The 18,903-nt window shown below is 35.2% G+C and overlaps 2 protein-coding genes across 3 annotated transcripts; both read right to left on the reverse strand.

Moving 5' to 3' along the window:
- Positions 1 to 9,406: 9,406 nt before the first annotated feature.
- On the reverse strand, positions 9,407 to 12,103 carry LOC122585830. 2 transcript variants are annotated; one of them, XM_043757953.1, is made up of 6 exons: positions 11,907 to 12,103; positions 11,187 to 11,684; positions 10,909 to 11,040; positions 10,558 to 10,767; positions 10,319 to 10,440; positions 9,407 to 10,188 (listed from the first exon to the last, which is right to left on the reverse strand). In XM_043757953.1, the coding sequence occupies exons 1-6, from the start codon at positions 11,980 to 11,982 to the stop codon at positions 9,562 to 9,564; spliced, it is 1,665 nt and encodes a 554-aa protein (XP_043613888.1). In that variant the 5' UTR covers positions 11,983 to 12,103; the 3' UTR covers positions 9,407 to 9,561. The 2 variants fall into 2 exon arrangements, with proteins under 2 accessions (XP_043613888.1, XP_043613887.1); XM_043757952.1 differs by having other exon boundaries at positions 10,319 to 10,767.
- A 1,545-nt stretch (positions 12,104 to 13,648) lies between these two features.
- LOC122585222 (leucine aminopeptidase) lies at positions 13,649 to 17,739 on the reverse strand. The gene is made up of 4 exons (XM_043757337.1): positions 16,684 to 17,739; positions 16,031 to 16,264; positions 15,602 to 15,928; positions 13,649 to 14,076 (listed from the first exon to the last, which is right to left on the reverse strand). The coding sequence occupies exons 1-4, from the start codon at positions 17,668 to 17,670 to the stop codon at positions 13,777 to 13,779; spliced, it is 1,848 nt and encodes a 615-aa protein (XP_043613272.1). The 5' UTR covers positions 17,671 to 17,739; the 3' UTR covers positions 13,649 to 13,776.
- Positions 17,740 to 18,903: the final 1,164 nt, after the last annotated feature.

Genomic DNA, 18,903 nt, shown 5'->3' on the forward strand with positions numbered 1-18,903 from the left:
CAATGTGATAGGGACCTCCCATCAAATTTTGTTTTCTTTTTTTTTTCTTACACTATCTTATCTCCTATCTCTCTCTCATCTCCTTTACTCCCCTTTCTTCTTCTTCATTCTACCAACTAGATTTTTATCTTAAGTTCATCTTAAATTCTCTAAATCTTGTGTTCATATTATTAAAGCAACTAAATCTAGTAACCATAACAATGATAATTATCATTCTCCAAGAATTTCAAGAGGTCAATTGTTCACCCTTTCTCAAAAGCCCCAAAATCCGAATTTGAAGTCTTAAGGTGTTTTGGTAAGTGAAGCCTAACTAAGTTTCTCCATTTTATATCATTAAACATGTTAGTCAAATCTTACGAGTTCTTGGCCAAAAATGAGTTAAAAACAAAATTTAGGGTTTTCTAGCGTTTGGTTTGGGTCAAGAATGATTTTGGAGATGATTTGATGTTTTGGATGAAAATTATAATGTGGGTTATGTTTATTTATGTCAAAATATGTTTAATTATGCTTCAAAATGAGTCTTGGAACCTCCTAATTCGATTTCAAGGTCAAGAATTGAGTTTGGGTTGAGTTTGGTTCGTATTTGGCTTGATTTGGGACTGATCTGGGCTGAATCGCGTCGTGAGTGGCTTCCCTCGCAGCGAGGGGTTGAAGTTCGAGCAAAATTGTGTTCAGGTCAAAATATCGCGTCGTGATATCAAAATATCGCGCCGTCATGTCCAATTATCGCGCTGTGATACACTACAGGAAAGTCATTTTCAAACGTCCATAACTTTTAAACCATAAGTCCGTTTTTGACAATTCCAGTAGCCACAGAACCGTAAATGAGTCTACTTTCTAATGGTATAGGTCAATTATCCCAGAACATAACTTGATCATACTAAAAGTTTAGAGGAAGAAACAGTGGTCAAGTCCCGACGAGTCATTACGAAACAAAACGTAACGTTTCCACTTTGGCTGCATCAAATCTTTATAAAATGGACACAATAAGGCTCCTTCCGAATGTGTATCGATTATGGAAAATTTAAACAAACTCACGTCGAAGAATCGTTGTTACCTTCCAAGAAGTTATGACTTATTTGATCAACTCCTAGGTGTCCGTTTCTTTTCTAAGATTGATCTACGGTCGAGTTACCATCAACTACGTGTTCACGAAGATGACATTCCCAAGACGGCCTTTCGTACACGTTATGGGAATTTTGAATTCACGGTTATGCCTTTTGGGTTGACTACTTGGATGAGTTGATGAACCGGGTGTGTTCGCCCTACTTGGATGAGTTTGTCATTGTTTTCATTGATGACATCCTTGTCTATTCCAAGATAAATGAAGATCATTCAAAACATTTGAAGGAAAGTTTTAGAGTTAAGAGAAAACTATAGGACAAGTTCTCCTGTGAATTTTGACTTGTAGAGGTTCACTTTCTTGGTCCCGTAGTAAGCGAGGAAGAAATTCATGTGGAGCCAAGTAAAATTGAAACGGTGAAAACTTGGAGGTGACCCCAGACATCAACCGGGATTCGTCAATTCCTTAGTTGGTGGGTTATATTAGACGATTCATTAAGGGCTTTTCGAAGATTGCCCAACCTCTAACTTTGTTGACTCAATGAGAAAGACGTTTGATTGTGGTGAGAAGCAAGAGCAAATAATTGTTGAAAGACAAGTGGGGTGATGCATCCAGGAAAGGGTTGTGTTTTGACGTAACGGGGTAAAGTGACTACTTATGCTTCTAAACAATTGAAGGTGTGCATGAGAAGAATTACCCGACTCATAACTCGGAGTTGGAAGCGGTCATGTTTACCTTGAAGTGTTGCAGATATTATTTCTATGGCATCAGGATTGTGATCTGTACCAATCACATAAGCCTTCTACACGTGTTTTGACCGACGTGGATTGAACATAATGCAACGGAGATGGCTTGAGACTTTTAGTGATTACGATTGCGTTATCTGGCCTCACGCAGGTAAAGAAAACGTTGTAGTCGATGGCTTGAGCTGAAAGGAATGTATAAAACCAAGACGAATTAGGGTTGTGAGTCTTACTGTACAAAGGAGTGTTCGTGACTCCATCATTGAAGTACTACACAACTTAGAAGAACGATTTGATAGAAAGGATGATGACAGATTATACTTTGTTGAACTATTGTGAGTTCCCGTCTTAGGTGGGCTTTGGACGAAATTGATAAATGAAGCTCACAAGTCGGCCTACTCGGTTCACCCGGAGCCCGACAAGATATATTTTGACTTGAGAGACTTGCATTGGTGTCCGGTAATGAAGAAGGACATTGCAAGATACGTTAGTGAATCCATCACGTGTTACAAGCAAAAGCCGACCTCGAGAAAAGCACCCGGTTTGCTAGTTCAACAGGTAACACCGCAGTGGAATGGGAACGAATTGATATGAATTGTAACATTCGCGAATTTTGACCTATTTGACAATGTGATTAATTGTAACACTCGTGGTGATGGACCCGTTGAGTTTCGTTAATTATGCAGGTAACATTTGCCTTTTCTTTTTGGATTCATCCTTCATGTGTATAACTCGTGTTTCTAGTAGACTAAATGTGGCGAAATCAGAAAATAGACTAATTCGTAGAGTATTAGTCTAAATAGACAGAAAATAGACTAATTCGTAGAGTATTAGTCTAAGTAGACAGAATGAGACTAATTCGTAGAATATTAGTCTAAATAGACAGAATGAGACTAATTCGTAGAGTATTAGTCTAAGTGCTGGAACCCCACACCCCCTTTATCTCAGATTTTATTTCCTCCCACCCTCCATTTCTTATCCTCCTTTCTCTCTCTAATTCTCTTCCATGAACACACACAAACATACCTCTCTCTCTCTAGATTTCTATCATATTTATGGAAACTTAAGCAAGATTAAAACTAGAATAGTAATCAACATAATTTTCTAAACAACATATCAAAGATTTGAGGTCAAAGTCCAAGAAATTCTTCCATCTAGCTCAAATTCGGGTTTGACTCTTTGAAGGTAATTTTGGTAAGTAAAACTCATCTCAAATCCACCATTTTATGTTTATAATCATGTTTCAAGTCTAACCTAAACAACCCTTAATCAATTTTTGGTTTGAAAGCTTAATGGGTCGATTTTAGGGTTTACAACTTGGATAATTTAGGTCAAAATCAGAATTGAGTTTTAATTGAGGTTATGGAATGATTTTAAAGTATGGGTTAGTTTCATACACATTACTTATGCCAAGTTATGCTCAAAACATGTCTTAACACTCTTCAAATCGAGGTCTAGGTCAAATTAGGGTTCTTGCAAAAGTCAAAGTGGGTCAAAAACGGGTTTTGATGCTTTTGTGAGTCATGAGTTAAGTTCTTGAAGTGGGTTATGATCATTGATGTTATTTCATGTCTAATAAAGCATAAAACTTGGTTTTGAAGCATTACAAACCGGTTTCAAGTGTCTAATTAGGGTTTGGATGTTCTTGGTCAGGTTTGACTTTTTAGTCAAACCATTCTTACCCATGTTGTAGCCTACTTCCTTCTTGTATGTCTTTAACTCGTTTAATCCTTGTCAAGTCGATTCTTAACATCCTTTTCACCTCGTATTAATCCAACAAACATCGTTTTGATTCTTATGATCGAACGAGTCCGAATAATGATATTATGAACGTGTATTAATATGCATATATGTATAACTATAGGTTGGGATCGTGTGACGAATATTGTGCGCTTGTGATCATTCTTAACTTGTTTTTGCCGACAAAGGTGAGTTTCGTAAACCCTCCATACTCAATTGAGATTCGGGCTGAAAAGTGTACGTGCTTGTTATTGTTGTTTAATTGATTGATTGATTGTTTGATTAACGTATTGACTTGTTGCTCGGATAGTTATGCTTTCGTTTATGAATACACGTTGTGTTTTGATTAGTTGTACATACATATGAGACGATCTTACTTTCAATGAGTTGGAGATGTGGTGGGAAGGCTGCGGGTGACCCTATATATAAACATCAAAGACTCCTTGAAAGTAAAATGGTATGAAGTGTATGTACATTGTGTTGTTGATTGATGGAAAACGTTTTGATAAGGATCGGGACATAGGATCTCGCATGATAACATTTTCCCCCTTAACGTATTATAGATTTGTGATGGTGATAATGATTAAGTCCATGTTGATGGCATAACGATAAGCCCACGATTTGTGACATAACTTTGTTGTTAACAATATTGTTTAACATGTATATTGAATATGAATCCTTAGTTGTAACGTAACGTTGATATTACGCATTTGAAATATATGTAAGTCGTGCCGTGATATTACGCATTTGAAATATATGTAAGTCGTGCCTGGAACGTATTTTACGCATTTGAAATATATGTAAGTCGTGCCTGGAGCGTAGTTTACGCATTTGAAATATATGTAAGTCGTGCCTGAAACGTATTATACACATTGTTTATCATGTAAGTCGTGCCGGTTTATCGCGCATTATTTATTATGTAAGTCGTGTTATTATAACTATAATTGAACGTAAACGTTGACTTGTATTGATTTGTGATAACGTGAAACCTTTAGGGTTTCCTTGGAACGTGATTAAGTACTCTAATCCTCGTATATCGTTAACGGTTGTTATCCCGACACACTTGTTTCCTATTACTTGCCCCTACGAACTCACCAACTTTATGTTGACGCGTGTTAGTACACTTTTCAGGTGACAGGTTAGCTCAAAGATGTATTGGATGATTGATTGCCTGATTTTGTTAGAATTGGATTTGGACTTGGACTTCTTGGATCCGTGATTCATTATTCCCGATTAGGGTTTATGCTTATATGTGATCCGGTTGCTTGCACTACTAAATGGTTCGTATGGATTTACTTGATCCTTATATGCATTTAGTTTACTCTACATATTTTCCATGTCGTGCTGTGCTTTTTTTGTGATACCCCATGATTCCGCCTTGTTGGGGTGTTACATGAACTTCATCACGAAGTTACCTAGATCGAGTTGTGGTCGAGACACCTTTTAGGTGATAGATGATCGGTTGACTAAGTCGTCTCGCTTCTTAGTCATCCGGGAAGATGATAAATTTGACACCATGGCACGTTGTATCTCATAGAAGTAGTATCCAAACTTGGAGTGCCGATTTCCGTCATAACCAATCGGAATACCCGATTTACTTCAAAGTTTTGGAAGGCGTTCCAAAGAGCGATGAGTACTCAACTTGATGTGGGTACGGCGTTCCATCCGCAAACCAACGGTCAAAGAGAAAGAACGATTCAAACGCTTGATGATATGTTAGGAGTTTGTGCCATCAATGCTTGGTGGCAATTGGGAACGTATATTTACCATTAGACGAGTTCTCCTACAATAATAGCTGTCCCGGTAGTATCCAATGGTTCCATTTAAAGCTTTGCATGGGAGAAGATATAGACCACCGTTAGCTTGGACGAAAGTTGGTGAAAGCCAACTCATTGGGCCCGAAATTTTCATTTAAATGACAAAGGTGATCTCACAAATCAAAATATAGTTGAGAGTAGTCTAAGAACAAAAATTGAATAATGCTAACATGAGACGAAGACCCCTCGAGTTTGAAGTGGGCGATTTTGTGATGTTGAGAGTGTCTCCATGGAAAGGAGTGTCTGTTTTGTGAAACGTAGTAGATGGGTCCATGGTATATTGGACCATTCAACAAGATTTATGGCGTTTTGGCCCGGTAGCGTAGTGTTTGGAGCCCCCTCAATATATACTTGAGTGGAGTTCATAATGTTATTCATATTTGTAATCTTTGGAAGTGTTTGGTGAATCCAACACTTCATGTGTCTCTTTGAGCAATCCGTGTTGATAAATCGTTAAAGGTCGTAAGAAAGCCGATAGGGATCTTAAACCTAGAAGCTAAAAAGCTAAAGAGTACTCGGTATACAAACTTTAAAACGAGATGTAAAGTTAGACATGGACCCGAATTTACTTGGGAACGAGAAGATGCGATAAAAGCCAAATTTTTCTATTTGTTTAACGAGCCTAGTTAGACTAGAATTTCGGGACGAAATTCCTTTAACGGGGGAATAATGTAACATTCGTGACTTTTGACGTATTTGACTTACGATTTAAACGTAATTAAAATAAACGACTATTGTGAATTAATATGAATTCTTGGGCGTTTTGTCGAGTTTTAGTGTAACGTTGAGTTTAATTTTTATTAAGGATATGTTTTGGCGTTTAAATGTCTAACGAATAGCTATTTGTCGAAACTAGCGGAACGAGAGCCCTATATTTGGGCCTTTGACCCACATCCACCAACACATTCATTTTTGTTTTTTTTTTCTTACACTATCTTATCTCCTATCTGTCTCCCATCTCCTTTACTCCTCTTTCTTCTTCTTCTTCTTCTTCTTCTTCTTCTTCTTCTTCTTCATTCTACCAACTAGATTTTTATCTTAAATTCATCTTAAATTCTCCAAATCTTGTGTTCATATTATTAAAGCAACTAAATCTAGTAACCATAACAATGATAATCATCATTCTCCAAGAATTTCAAGATGTCAAGTGTTCATCCTTTCTCAAAAGCCCCAAAATCCGAATTTGAAGTCTTGAGGTGTTTTGGTAAGTGAAGCCTAACTAAATTTCTTCATTTTATATCATTAAACATGTTTCTTAGTCAAATCTTATGAGTTCTTGGCCAAAAACGAGTTAAAAACGAAATTTAGGGTTTTCTAGGGTTTGGTTTGGGTCAAGAATGATTTGATGTTTTGGATGAAAATTATGAAGTTGGTTATTTTTATTTATGTCAAAATATGTTTAATTATGCTTCAAAATGAGTCTTGGAACCTCCTAATTCGATTTCAAGGTCAAGAATTGAGATTGGGTTGAGTTTGGTTCGTATTTGGCTTGATTTGGGACTGATCTGGGCTGAATCGCGTCGTGAGTGGCTTCCCTCGCGTCGCAAGGGATTGAAGTTCGAGCAAAATTGTGTTCAGGTCAAAATATCGCGCCGTGATATCAAAATATCGCGTCGTGATATCAAATTATCGCGCCATGATGTCAAATTATCACGCCGTGATACACTGCTGGAAAGTCATTTTCAAACGTCCATAACTTTTAAACCGTAAGTCCGTTTTTGATAGTTCCAGCGGCCACGGAACCGTAAATGAGTCTACTTTCTAATGGTATAGACCAATTATCCCAGAATATAACTTGATCATACTAAAAGACTAGAGGAAGCAACAGTGGTCAAGTCTCGGCGAGTCATTACGAAACAAAACTAAAAGTTATCCCGACACTTGTTTCCTGTTACTTGTCCCTACGAACTCACCAACTTTATGTTGACCCATTTTAGTACACTTTTTAGGTGAACAGGTTAACTCAAAGATATATTGGATGATTGATTCTAGAATTGGATTTCGACTTGAACTTCTTGGATCCTTGATTTATTATTCCCATTAGGGTTTATGCTTAGATGTGATCCGGTTACTTACACTATTGAATGGTTCGTATGAATTTACTTGATCCTTTTATGCATTTAGTTTTACTCTACATAATTTCCATGTCGTGCTGTGCTATTTGTGTAACCCTCATGATTCCGCTTTGTTGGGGTGTTACAGGAGGTCTTAGAAATGGATGAGTGGGATTCATTTCTAGCATTAAACCTCCATTAAATCACCATTCAAGCTTAGAGTCTAAATAACAGTATCCTACTCTTCACTCAGAGAAAGGTATGCATGAAAGGTAATCATATCATAAGTTGCTTATCTTTAATTATAAATTTGATACAAGTTATTCAAATTTCTTTTGTCTTTCAATAAGCACCGTTTGATCTAATTTTGTACATGTATATAGTTATTCTAGGAAAATTGTTATGCATGGAAAAGTGTGGTGCAGGTAATTTTCAAGTTTGTTAGAAGAATTTACCTGTAGCTAGATTGACACTAGCCACTTTTGACTGTACTGAAGCACTTGCATTAGTGATATGATCCTCCTGAATGTTGGTTATACTTGACTCTGATGCAGACTCGCTACCTGGGGTGCTTGGAATGTTTATCTGATATTCCTGACTCATGGTATTCAGGTCCGGTTCTGAAATAGTGTCGTTTGGAGACCTTGGAATGTTGATTTTGAGCTCCTGGCTCATGGTATCCAGGTCATCGGTTGAATCCTGTTCTGATACGGGCATGATACCTGGAGTGATTAGAGTGTTAACCTCTTCCTCCTGGTTCATAAAACTGAGGTCAGGTATAGATCCCGAGTCTGAACTTGTGTGATCCATCTAGTTGCTATTTCTAACTAACCGATCGGGAAAATAATAACCTGCTTTAGAATGCTGCACAAAAAGTTCCCTGTTTTTTCTGTATATGAAATATTGATTAAATCAATAAAAGGATGTCTTGCAGTTCTGCTATTTATCTATCTATATATATAGTCATATAGAATTATAGATTGTAATTTGTGGTAATCAAGTCAATATTGGGGTATTGGAGCTTATACAAAATATTAATGTTAATTACTTGGTTATAACAACTTTTGGTTGGCGTTTCAACTTATTCTAAAGAATTCATATTAAGTTTGTCTTCAACCACTACTAAAAGTTTGTATGATAGTGAATCAAAGAAGATTTTCACCAAGTCAACAGCTAATTATCTAATATATACTTACAATTTTGTCACTATATTATTACTCCAAAGTCATTGTAAAAGGCGAAACTTTTTTTTCATATCGGCGTTCAATGTTTGTTTTTCTTATGGCAAAGGTTGATTTTATAAAGAATTCAGCTCTCTTTTTTTCCGTTCACACTGAAGACAAGGTTTTTGACATCTTTATTTATTTAGCACTATGGTATTATAAACTTGGTAAAATGTTCATTTGAAAATTAAATTTTCTGTGATAACTAGAAAAATGCCAAAACACACTATGATTTGAATTTAACACAATGTGTTTTTATTGTGTAATCTAAATCCGTTGTGTTAAATTTTAAATCACAGTGTGTTTTTTATAGCGTTGTAAATCAGAAAATTGTTCAAACACTATCATCTGAACTTAACAAAATGTGTTTTTGAAAAACATATTAAAAACACATTTTGTTAAATTAAGATCACAATGTGTTTTGGTTAGTTATCTAATTTTCACGAAAATTTTAGTTTTCAAATGATCAAAAGCTTATAAACTTGTAGCAAGATGCATCGATCTGTTCACTAACACGAAAATCCATCAAAGTAATCTGGTTTAAGCGTTGGTCATTACGTACATTTCTACATTGAATGGCTAAAATCGAACATAGTATACAGAGAATCGTGAAAACACATATCTATGACAGTCTACTGTGAAATATAAAAGATCGAATGCCTAAGTTTGGGCAAAATAATACAATAACCAAGATAGAAATTTCTATAATAAAACTGTAACATTTCCAAATTATAATTACATGATTGTATTTTAAGAGCACCAATTATAAAAAATACACTGTTACAGTAATACATGCCAAACTATTAAAAAGTTATTTATAAAAGGGATTTACTAACTAGTTAAATGCACCATAACTAGTGCCCCAAAAGAGGAAAGATCTGGTTATTGTAAAGAAAAAAAGCAAAAAAGTCTAAGTTACAATTAGCCTTTTGGAGGATCTGGGATGAAAAGATCGCGTTTTTTGGGTTTGAAAAGATAATGAGAATCATACCTAGACCGAAACATATCCACCAAAAGAGGAAATTGAAATGCAGCAAATACCATGACTGGCATAGTAGCAAATATAGCAATTAGGATTGGTACCCATTTCAACCCATTATGATACAGAACGAAGAAGCTAGCACTAAAAGTCACCATCAAGGCAGCTACGGATATGAAAAGTGTTGTTAGGCCTAGCATCACCTTTCGTGGGACAGAGGATAAGAAATCTCGTTGACCATAACGAGATGTGAGCATTGACAACAAAACCAAGAGTGAAGTTGAGGAAGAGAATAAACAAACGGCATCTGCAATTACAAAAACTATGAAGCTGCGTTTATGAATGAAGATAGGATTTCCATGGTCTTGGACATAACCACCAGGAACTGTAAAAGCAACTGTCATTGCTACAGTGACTATCAGCGCTGCGACAACTATACAATCTTCTTTCATCCAAATTAGACCTTTGGAAACAAGATCCTCATTCTCTTTGGAGAATATCTCATGTGGCGTCTTGCCAGCCTTGTTTGTCGCTTCTCTTAAAGGAGGTGGCAGCAACTTCTCTACCTCCTACAACCAAAAGTTATAGGATATTAGAATTTGCGTTAAATTTGGGAGCAATTAATCAAAGCAGTCTGGTTACTCTTGCTTAAGAAAAAAAGAAAAAATAGTATGAGGGAGAAAGTTAAAGACATAATACCTTGTACCACAATAATTCTCGTTGCATTAGGAGAGATGCTCCAGATACCTTAGATCTCATCTTCTGTGAACTCAGCCCGACTAAATGTAGAATATTGTTGCCATCTTTATCCGGGGTAGCGACTAAAACATCTTTTAGTGAGGCTATCTCGTATAATAGGTTGTAAATATCTTGCTGACGATTCAAAACAGCAACATGAAATATAGTATGAGATTCGATATTTTTTGACCATATCAGACCTGGAAAGGCTCGAAGTAGCTCAACTATAAATCTGGTGTTTCCTTTTTCTGCAGCAACAAATAACGCCCCTGAATTCGCAATCCTTATAATGATTTCATTCTTTGGCACTGTTCTGATAATCTCTTTCCAAACAGTTTTTAGTAATTCGACCGCATCTTTCGTATCATCTTCATCTGCAGCCCCCACCTTTATCTTTATAGCTCTAAAAACTGGGTACAAAACATAACATAACAAACACACACAATAATTACAAGTTTGCAGGCAAGTTGGTATTGATAATACATATCAAATCTAAAGTTTTTAAGAACAGTAATAATGTTGATCATATGTATTTACCAATGAAACCTTACTTGATTTTATAATTTTCAAGATAAAATTTGGTTCTGCTCTATTCAATGCTACAGACTTTCGAGCCAAGGCTCGCATTACAAGTGCATTTGAAGCGAGTTCTGGACGATCCTTCACAATTTTCAGTGCGACACCTATAAAAAGGACAATATTAATAAAACAAATGCAACACAAAATATGTTATTAATAATTGAGTGAAAAGGTAAAAGTTAATCAAAGCACAAACTCTGAGTACAGAGAAAAATATTCGAAACTGACTCCTGACTACCATATTACTTACCAAATAAGTCACACTCTGCACACTTCTCTACTAGCCAACTCCGCTTTTCATGTGTCCAACTATAATCAGACAACCTCCGAGAAGCACCATACAGAAACTTCACTATTTTACGTCTCCCATATTGAGCAGCAATTTGCAATGGTAAAAGACCATTACCATTAGGTATGTTCAGCAGATTGATATTTTGATTCACCAAAATCTTAACCATTTTGATCTTTCCTGTGGCAGCTGCTAAAACAAGAGCAGTACTGGAAAGATTATTTTCGAGTTCTAAGTCCTGATTTCCCATTCTTAGCATTAAATTTTTGACTAAATCTAGCATCTGCTTTGTTTCTTCTCCTAAAGCTGCAACATGAAGTGGTGTATCGTAACATTCAGTGATGGCAAACGATACCAACTCTGGGCGTTTATCAAGAATGACCTTAGCAGCTTCCCAATTGCCACTGAGTGATGCTCTACTCAGAGGAACACATATATTGAAGTAGTCTTCTCCATCTCCTATATAATAGTTATTACAAAAAGAATGTCATTACTCAATTTTACCCCAAGAAAACAAGTTCAATGCAAATTAGACGATATCAGTCATCCGTGCAAATGATATGATTTTTTGTTTAACTATATAAGCAGATTATAAACTAGTTAGCATGCTTTAATTGAATTTCAATCTTGGAAAAGATACACTAGAGGTTTTTGCTGTAGACAATGTATGTAGAAACATACCATCAACTATATCCAAACAAGGTAGATTCGGCTCCCGATCCAAAGTATTCTGACTATCTGTGCCTGTAAGAGTCATCTATCCGGGTACTAACCTAGCCTACACAGTGAAAACAGACTTAAGGTTAGACATTTGATTATTAAAACTGAAATGAACTACACTCAGATCTGGAATGTCTGACAATTCGGTATTAACAGCTGTTTTCTTAGTATGGGTATGCAACCATGAATCCAGAATACAAAGGTTAGATGGTACTAATTGGTTATACAATATATAAAGAAGAAACTTAGTGGAATAACTTGTTACTTGTCATTTGGAATAACTTTTACGTGTATTTGGAATAACTAGTTACTTGTTTTGGATATTGAATATAATAAAGTTTCAAAAGCTTTGCAGAATTTATTCTAAAAGAGGAAGCAATGAAGCATACAAATGAATGCACGCGAAAACCAAACGAGAAATGACAAATTTATGAAATGGGCACCCCAAAAGATATAATTACCTCACTCTTGAAAGTCGAAACTAAACCAAAACAATTCCCATGAAAAAGGAAGTCCATGCGAAAACTTGTAAATATTAGTGCATCAATTATTCTGAGTTGGAGAACTGTAAATACAAATATTAATATATGTATCCAAAATATGCATCAAGGTTGATTAAAATTCAAGATAGATGATTGTGAAAAGAAAGACATCTAATCAGATACACAGTACTATCACCATCAATCGATATCACTTGCATTGTGAAGAAAATTACTGTAACTCTATATAATTCCATGGCTAAGATTTAAACCACATGTGTGTCTAGATTTTATTGGTAACGGGTACCTTGAAGAAATTATAAGAAATTATTTTTTGTGTCAAGCGAGGATCGAACCTGAGACCTTAAGATCATCAAGTGATTGTCTTACCACTAGGCTAACTCCTTAGTAGTAACTTAGTATTCTGTATATCTACATTCTCAGTTGTAAGCTCATTAGTCACAGATTCAGTCGATGGATACTAAATCTACCAAATTTGATCACAACTCACAAGATCTTCATCATAAGCAGAGTACATCTACTTGCTTATTTGTGTATCAATCCGATTATATGGGATGTTCCCGAAGGGACACATCTACATGCAAATTTAAACAAAGTTAAGATATAAAGAAACCCTGCAACAAAATACTTACCATTCACATGTAGTTTTTCTTTATGATTCAAACTATATTATGAATCTGCAAAGAAAATGAGCACAGGTGTGATAGAGTTGGGGTGTTAATGTAAGCAAACATTGTCCAAACCCGTTTCTGTACAAGTACTAACAGAGCATAAATTGACCAAGCCAATCAATTATACGGAACAATTAAAACCAGAGAACACCCAGAGGTTGCTCTTTAGACCACCAAAAAAGACTTCGAAAATTACTTGAACACCATGACTAATAAAAGAGCTACTGAGAAGACCCTGAGGTTATCATTGATATCGACTTGGAGTGTCCCTGAAATCACCTTAAAAACTACAAAAATTCGCTGATAAAATCACCAATGCTTTTGTTGTCGTGGAATCTTCCCTCGCTTAGCTAAAATAAATTTCCCCAAATCAAAGTACATCATCAAACCCAATCCTAATCCAGTGACGTGTAATTCATCTGGAGCAGGTAGGTTATTGAGTTTGGTTCACCTATTTGGTGACAGCCCAAATTTCAATGTCAACATTTCAAACACCAGACCCTTCATGATCATGTTTGAGCTCACCAAAGAATATAGCAAGACAATTTCGATAATTACCCAGAAAGTCAACAAAATAAAGTTGAACTAGAGACCCAATAAATTCATCAGATTCAAACCCCTAATCTAACAAGACGTTAAGTTAAACTTTTCATTACATATTTAAAGATGCTTGGAAAGAATCGACTCCACAACACCTTGAGCGATCGGGTGGTAACATTCACGAGCTTCAGCAAAAACCCTTTGCGCAAATATCTTGTCTTCTTCTTTCCTTGTGGTCCCCTGCACCAATGCTGTGTACAGTGGGCGAAGGTACTTCATTCGCCCTACTTCCTTTAATGTTCTCTCCACAACATTATAGTATTCACTGCATCTTGAAGCAATGGCCAGTTGAAGGAATGCTACTTTCACCTCATAGTCCTTTGATTCTGATAGCCTGTATCGACAATCCAGAGCTGTAACCTGCATCAGCAAATTTTAAAAAACAGCGAATCATGTAATTGTGGAAGTAACGGGATCAGATAACTAGTCCACAAAGACAAATACAGATGGTAAGATGTGGTCAAATGCACTTGATTACAATCACATGTATATGTATATATATATATATATATGATTCAGCAAATTCATGCCAAACCTTTGATAACATTCTCAAAACAAAAAAATGCCAACAGTTTCCTTCTTTTGATTTCATACAGTAAATACAAGTATGCAAGATTGTTTTTTACACTATGTTTTGATCCGAGGTTATTTATACACATCAGACTCATAATAAATATATTAACAATTCTACAGGATTCTCCAATCATGTCATTTTTAAGAGTTCTTTTTTTCTGAAAACTTGCACCTAAAATAACCTATAATTTACCCAAAATATCTCAAATGAGACTTGAACCTATAACCTTTAGATTGATGATCCACCCCAATTCCGGTAGGCTAAATGTCGTTTGGTTCGAGAAGTGTTAACAGTAGATATGGTCACAAGGTTAACCACAAATTATCTCCAATAAGTTCAGTAATGAGCTCATAAAGAATTGTTTTTTGTACTTCCCATTATAGCTCAATGGTTGAGCACCAGCTTTACATGCTGGAGATTCGAGTTCGAGACATGGGAGGGACATATTCAAAGAATTTCAAAAAAAAAAAGAATTGTTATATATATATGTTTTCTAACAATATCATTTCATCCAGTAACACTTCTTAGCCAATAAAAGATTGAAGGGATAAAATTTAGGTCAAGAAAAATACTTGGAATTTAATACAACAATATCATTCACCAAATGAGAACAATTAACTGTTGTCAACAACTAACCAGTAACAAAATCAAATTTACATAAGAAAAACAGTATAAAAAAAAAATAGTTACCAGAAAAAATCAAAGGTCGGCATAACAAGCATAAGAAAATTATTACACACAAAATAAGAACATTTATTTAAGAAACCGAGTATTCAATCAAACAACAAAGTAGGTAATATGAGCAATCGTCAATCTGTTTGACAAAACGGGGTACGAATCAATAAATTGAACAAATGAACAATTAAATCGCCCTCTATGTGACACTGATCTAGTGTTACATCAATTGTAAATTAAAATGAAAACCATGCTAGTGACGAGGACACGTCAAATACTATAAATTTATCAGAACAGCCAGCATGTATTTGCATTGTGTTTTGAAAGTGACATGTAATGAAACGGGCTGCAGCCTGCAGGATATGGTGTTTGAATCCAATGGAAACTCTGATAAGTCAGATTATTGAGAGTTTGGAAAATTTTGATTTATTAAAGGATTAAAATGTAAAAGTACACCTAATATCAAATAACTTGAATCAGTTTCACTATTACCAAACAATATAAACTGATATACCAGTGCCTTAATCACTTTATAAACACAATGCCAAGCACCCTCTTTAATCCAAAGATACTGTTATTCTGTTAACTTGCCAGAGATGTATATTCTAATAAATAATGACGAGGAAAGAACCATACCTGTGAAGCTTCAACAGATTTTGGAAGATTTTCCAGATAAAGCTCCCATTCCTGCCCATGCCAGCTGACAACTTCTTCCTCACTTGGCATCCTTCCTTGTTTGAACTCACGTGCAAGAGAAACAATCTTTGTATAAATACTAGAAACCGGCTCCATGGCATCAGAAGGGATGCCAGTACCCTCCGTCCATGTTTTCAAATCAATGTCATTCTCTATTCCAGGAACATTCGCTTTCAAGAAGTCAAGAAACATGCTTGTATCAATGGACTGGAACTTAAATGCAGCAATGTATTTCTTAAGAAACTCGTCAAAAGCTGGCCTTCCAATCTAAGCATCACATACAAACCAAAGATAGAGAGCAACAATATAAATAACTTTAAAAATATCAAGATATGTTACAAAAGATAGAACATATGAGTAGATGAGTACCTGTCGCTCAATGCGCCATAGAAACTGAAAACCTTTTTCATATGGAACTTGAGAATAAACATCATCCGGATCCACCCCTTCCTGATTAGTTAAAAGCTTTGTGAACTCCATGTTATCTTTGAATCTCTCCATTTCATCAACCAACCCTTTCCAACCAATACCAATATTCAATGCAGCAATGTCCTCCCCTTGCACAGCCTCAACTATTCTCCTTTCAGCATAAGTTGTAAATCCCTAAAATTTAAAGTAGGTAATCATCAATTCAATCCAAGAAACAAAATAGTATCACAAATATGGTCATCTGAGAAATACATTTGTGGTTCAACATTATTCTTAAAATGGGAGTTGCTATTTGTTCTACACATAAACTACATCCATAAGCAAGTCTTCCTTTAGCTTTGTGCTCCCCAAGATCATATTTAATTGATTTCCAAATTTGTCAACCAGATCGTCAAATTATTAAATTTGCCACTTTCAAAGGGTTTCTTTTCATTATAAATTGAACTTACATTCACAAAAAACATGTACTGGGTGAAAGAAAAATCGACATTCATTTTATGCGTTTAACATAATTAACAAATCTTAAGATCCATAGACAATCCCCATCAATAATTAAAGTATTAACAAATAAAGGTAATGAAATATTCGTTTACCTCATTCAACCAAAAGTGATCATTAGTTTTGTTAGTAATCAAATTCCCAGTCCAACTATGAGCAAGCTCGTGCGCCACAACCTGCGCGCCACTAGCGTCACCCTTAATCACAGTAGGGGTCAAAAACACCATCCTCGGATTCTCCATCCCACCATAAGGAAAACTAGGTGGCAAAACCAACAAATCAAACCTCTCCCAATCGTATTCCCCAAACAACTTCTCACCAACTCTAATCATATCTTCCGTACCAGCAAACTCCTTCGCGGCAGCATCAAGAATCTCACTCCCACTTTCTGCATACACCTTAGTCCTCGGTCCAACCTCTCTCCACCCAATCTCACCAACAGCAAACGCAAACAAATAAGTCGGTATTGGTTGTTCCATCACAAACTCCTCAACAACTCTCCCTTCACCACACCACAAATCCTCATCAACACAAAAACCCGAATCACCACACCCCATTAAAGGACTTCTCCTATCAACCTGTTTCCCACTCATAACACAGCTCAACTGATACGGAAAATTCAGCTTGGCATTATATCGAACACGTGTCGTGGGTGTATCTTGACATGGAAAAATAGACCTGGCATGAATAGACTGACATTGGGTATACACAAACGGAAACTTCTTATTAAACGTCTGCGGCGGAGTCAGCCATTGAAGCGCAGAGCTATCGCGAGAACTGCAAAAAGTAATCAAGATTTTAGCACAGTTAGATACAGATATATGTAAAGGTTGTCCCTTTATGGGGTCAATGACAGGGGAAAGGGAAAAGGGGAGATGGGTATTGGTTAACGGGTCGATAACTGAAGTTATCGATAGCGAACGGGTGTCGAGAACAAGCTCGCCCGAAAATGGGGCAGAGAGAGTGAGAATGGCGGATGAAGAGATTGTTGAAGATGGGAAGTTGAAGTAGAGGTTTAATGAAATGTGGGTTGTTAGTGGGTGTGATGAATCTGTGAATGAATGTGGATCAATTGGTGCCATTTTTGTTTGATTTTGGGGATGGAGTAATTTTAGGGTTTTAGGGTTTGGGAATTGGGGTTTTGATAAAGAAACTGGGAGAGAATAATATAGACTGAGAGTGAGCTAGTGGGTATATATAATTTTGTTTTAAAAATTTTAAGGAGAAAAACCTTTAAAATTTAATTGGTATATCTAATTTGTCATATTAGTTTATAAAAATTATAGTTTGTAAATTGTTTGTATATTTAGCATTTTTTAAATTTAATTTATTTTGGTTGACCTAATCTTGTAATTATGACTTAATTTAGAATTTATAAATGTGTCATGACTTGTAATTGCAAAGGGAAATGATTAATCTTCTTAACTTATCCTTCTAATAATTCCCTTAATGTCTTAACTCAATGTCAAGTATAATTTATTAATTTTCTCTCGTAATTTCATACTTACCATATGTCATGACTTTGTTATTAGTATGATTTTTAGAAAGATTAATAATTTTTTAATTGCGAAATAAGTTCAAAATATTAATATTATAAATAAAAAATAAGCCGGAGTAAAATTAAAAAACAAATCAAATTCAAATAAGCAAATATGTCAAGTCAAACACCCTCCTATTATAGAGTAATTGATAAATATAGAGACGTTTTATATCTCATATAAAATATCAACGAAAGTTTATGTTTAAATGTTACTTTAAAAAATTGTGATAAATTATTATGTAAAAAACAAAACTAAACGAAAACAAGAATTGTGGAGTTGTGGAGACATGTTGAAACACATACAGTTGGTAAAAACAAAAACGTAAAATCTATATTAGTTATATATATTTTAAAAAGAAAGAATATTTTGTAATTTAAATTAACAAAATATGATGATGTCATAACTAATTTAAAAGAATGTGTGGAAGTATCACATAAGATATTTTTCAGAAAATTTTATGTCATCACAATCCTTCTTTATTTAGATAATAGATTTCTTGGTCTATATATCCACATAATGAAACTTTTAAATTTTATGCGTATGTGATACTTTAATATAATGGTGAAAAAAATGCCCGGCCAAAGATGTAAGGTTATGGAATAATCACATAAACTCAATAATCTTATCATACAAGTTCAATATTTAAAAGTAAAAAATATAACTCAAGGGAATTATAGAAGCATCCACTTAGGTTAGATGTTGCTACACCTATTTTGTTTTCCGTTTTTTTTATCCTATAATATATCATTGTTTAAAATGATTTGTGAGAAGAGA

Source organism: Erigeron canadensis, chromosome 1 (genome assembly GCF_010389155.1).
Source record: "Erigeron canadensis isolate Cc75 chromosome 1, C_canadensis_v1, whole genome shotgun sequence".
NCBI lineage: Eukaryota > Viridiplantae > Streptophyta > Magnoliopsida > Asterales > Asteraceae > Erigeron > Erigeron canadensis.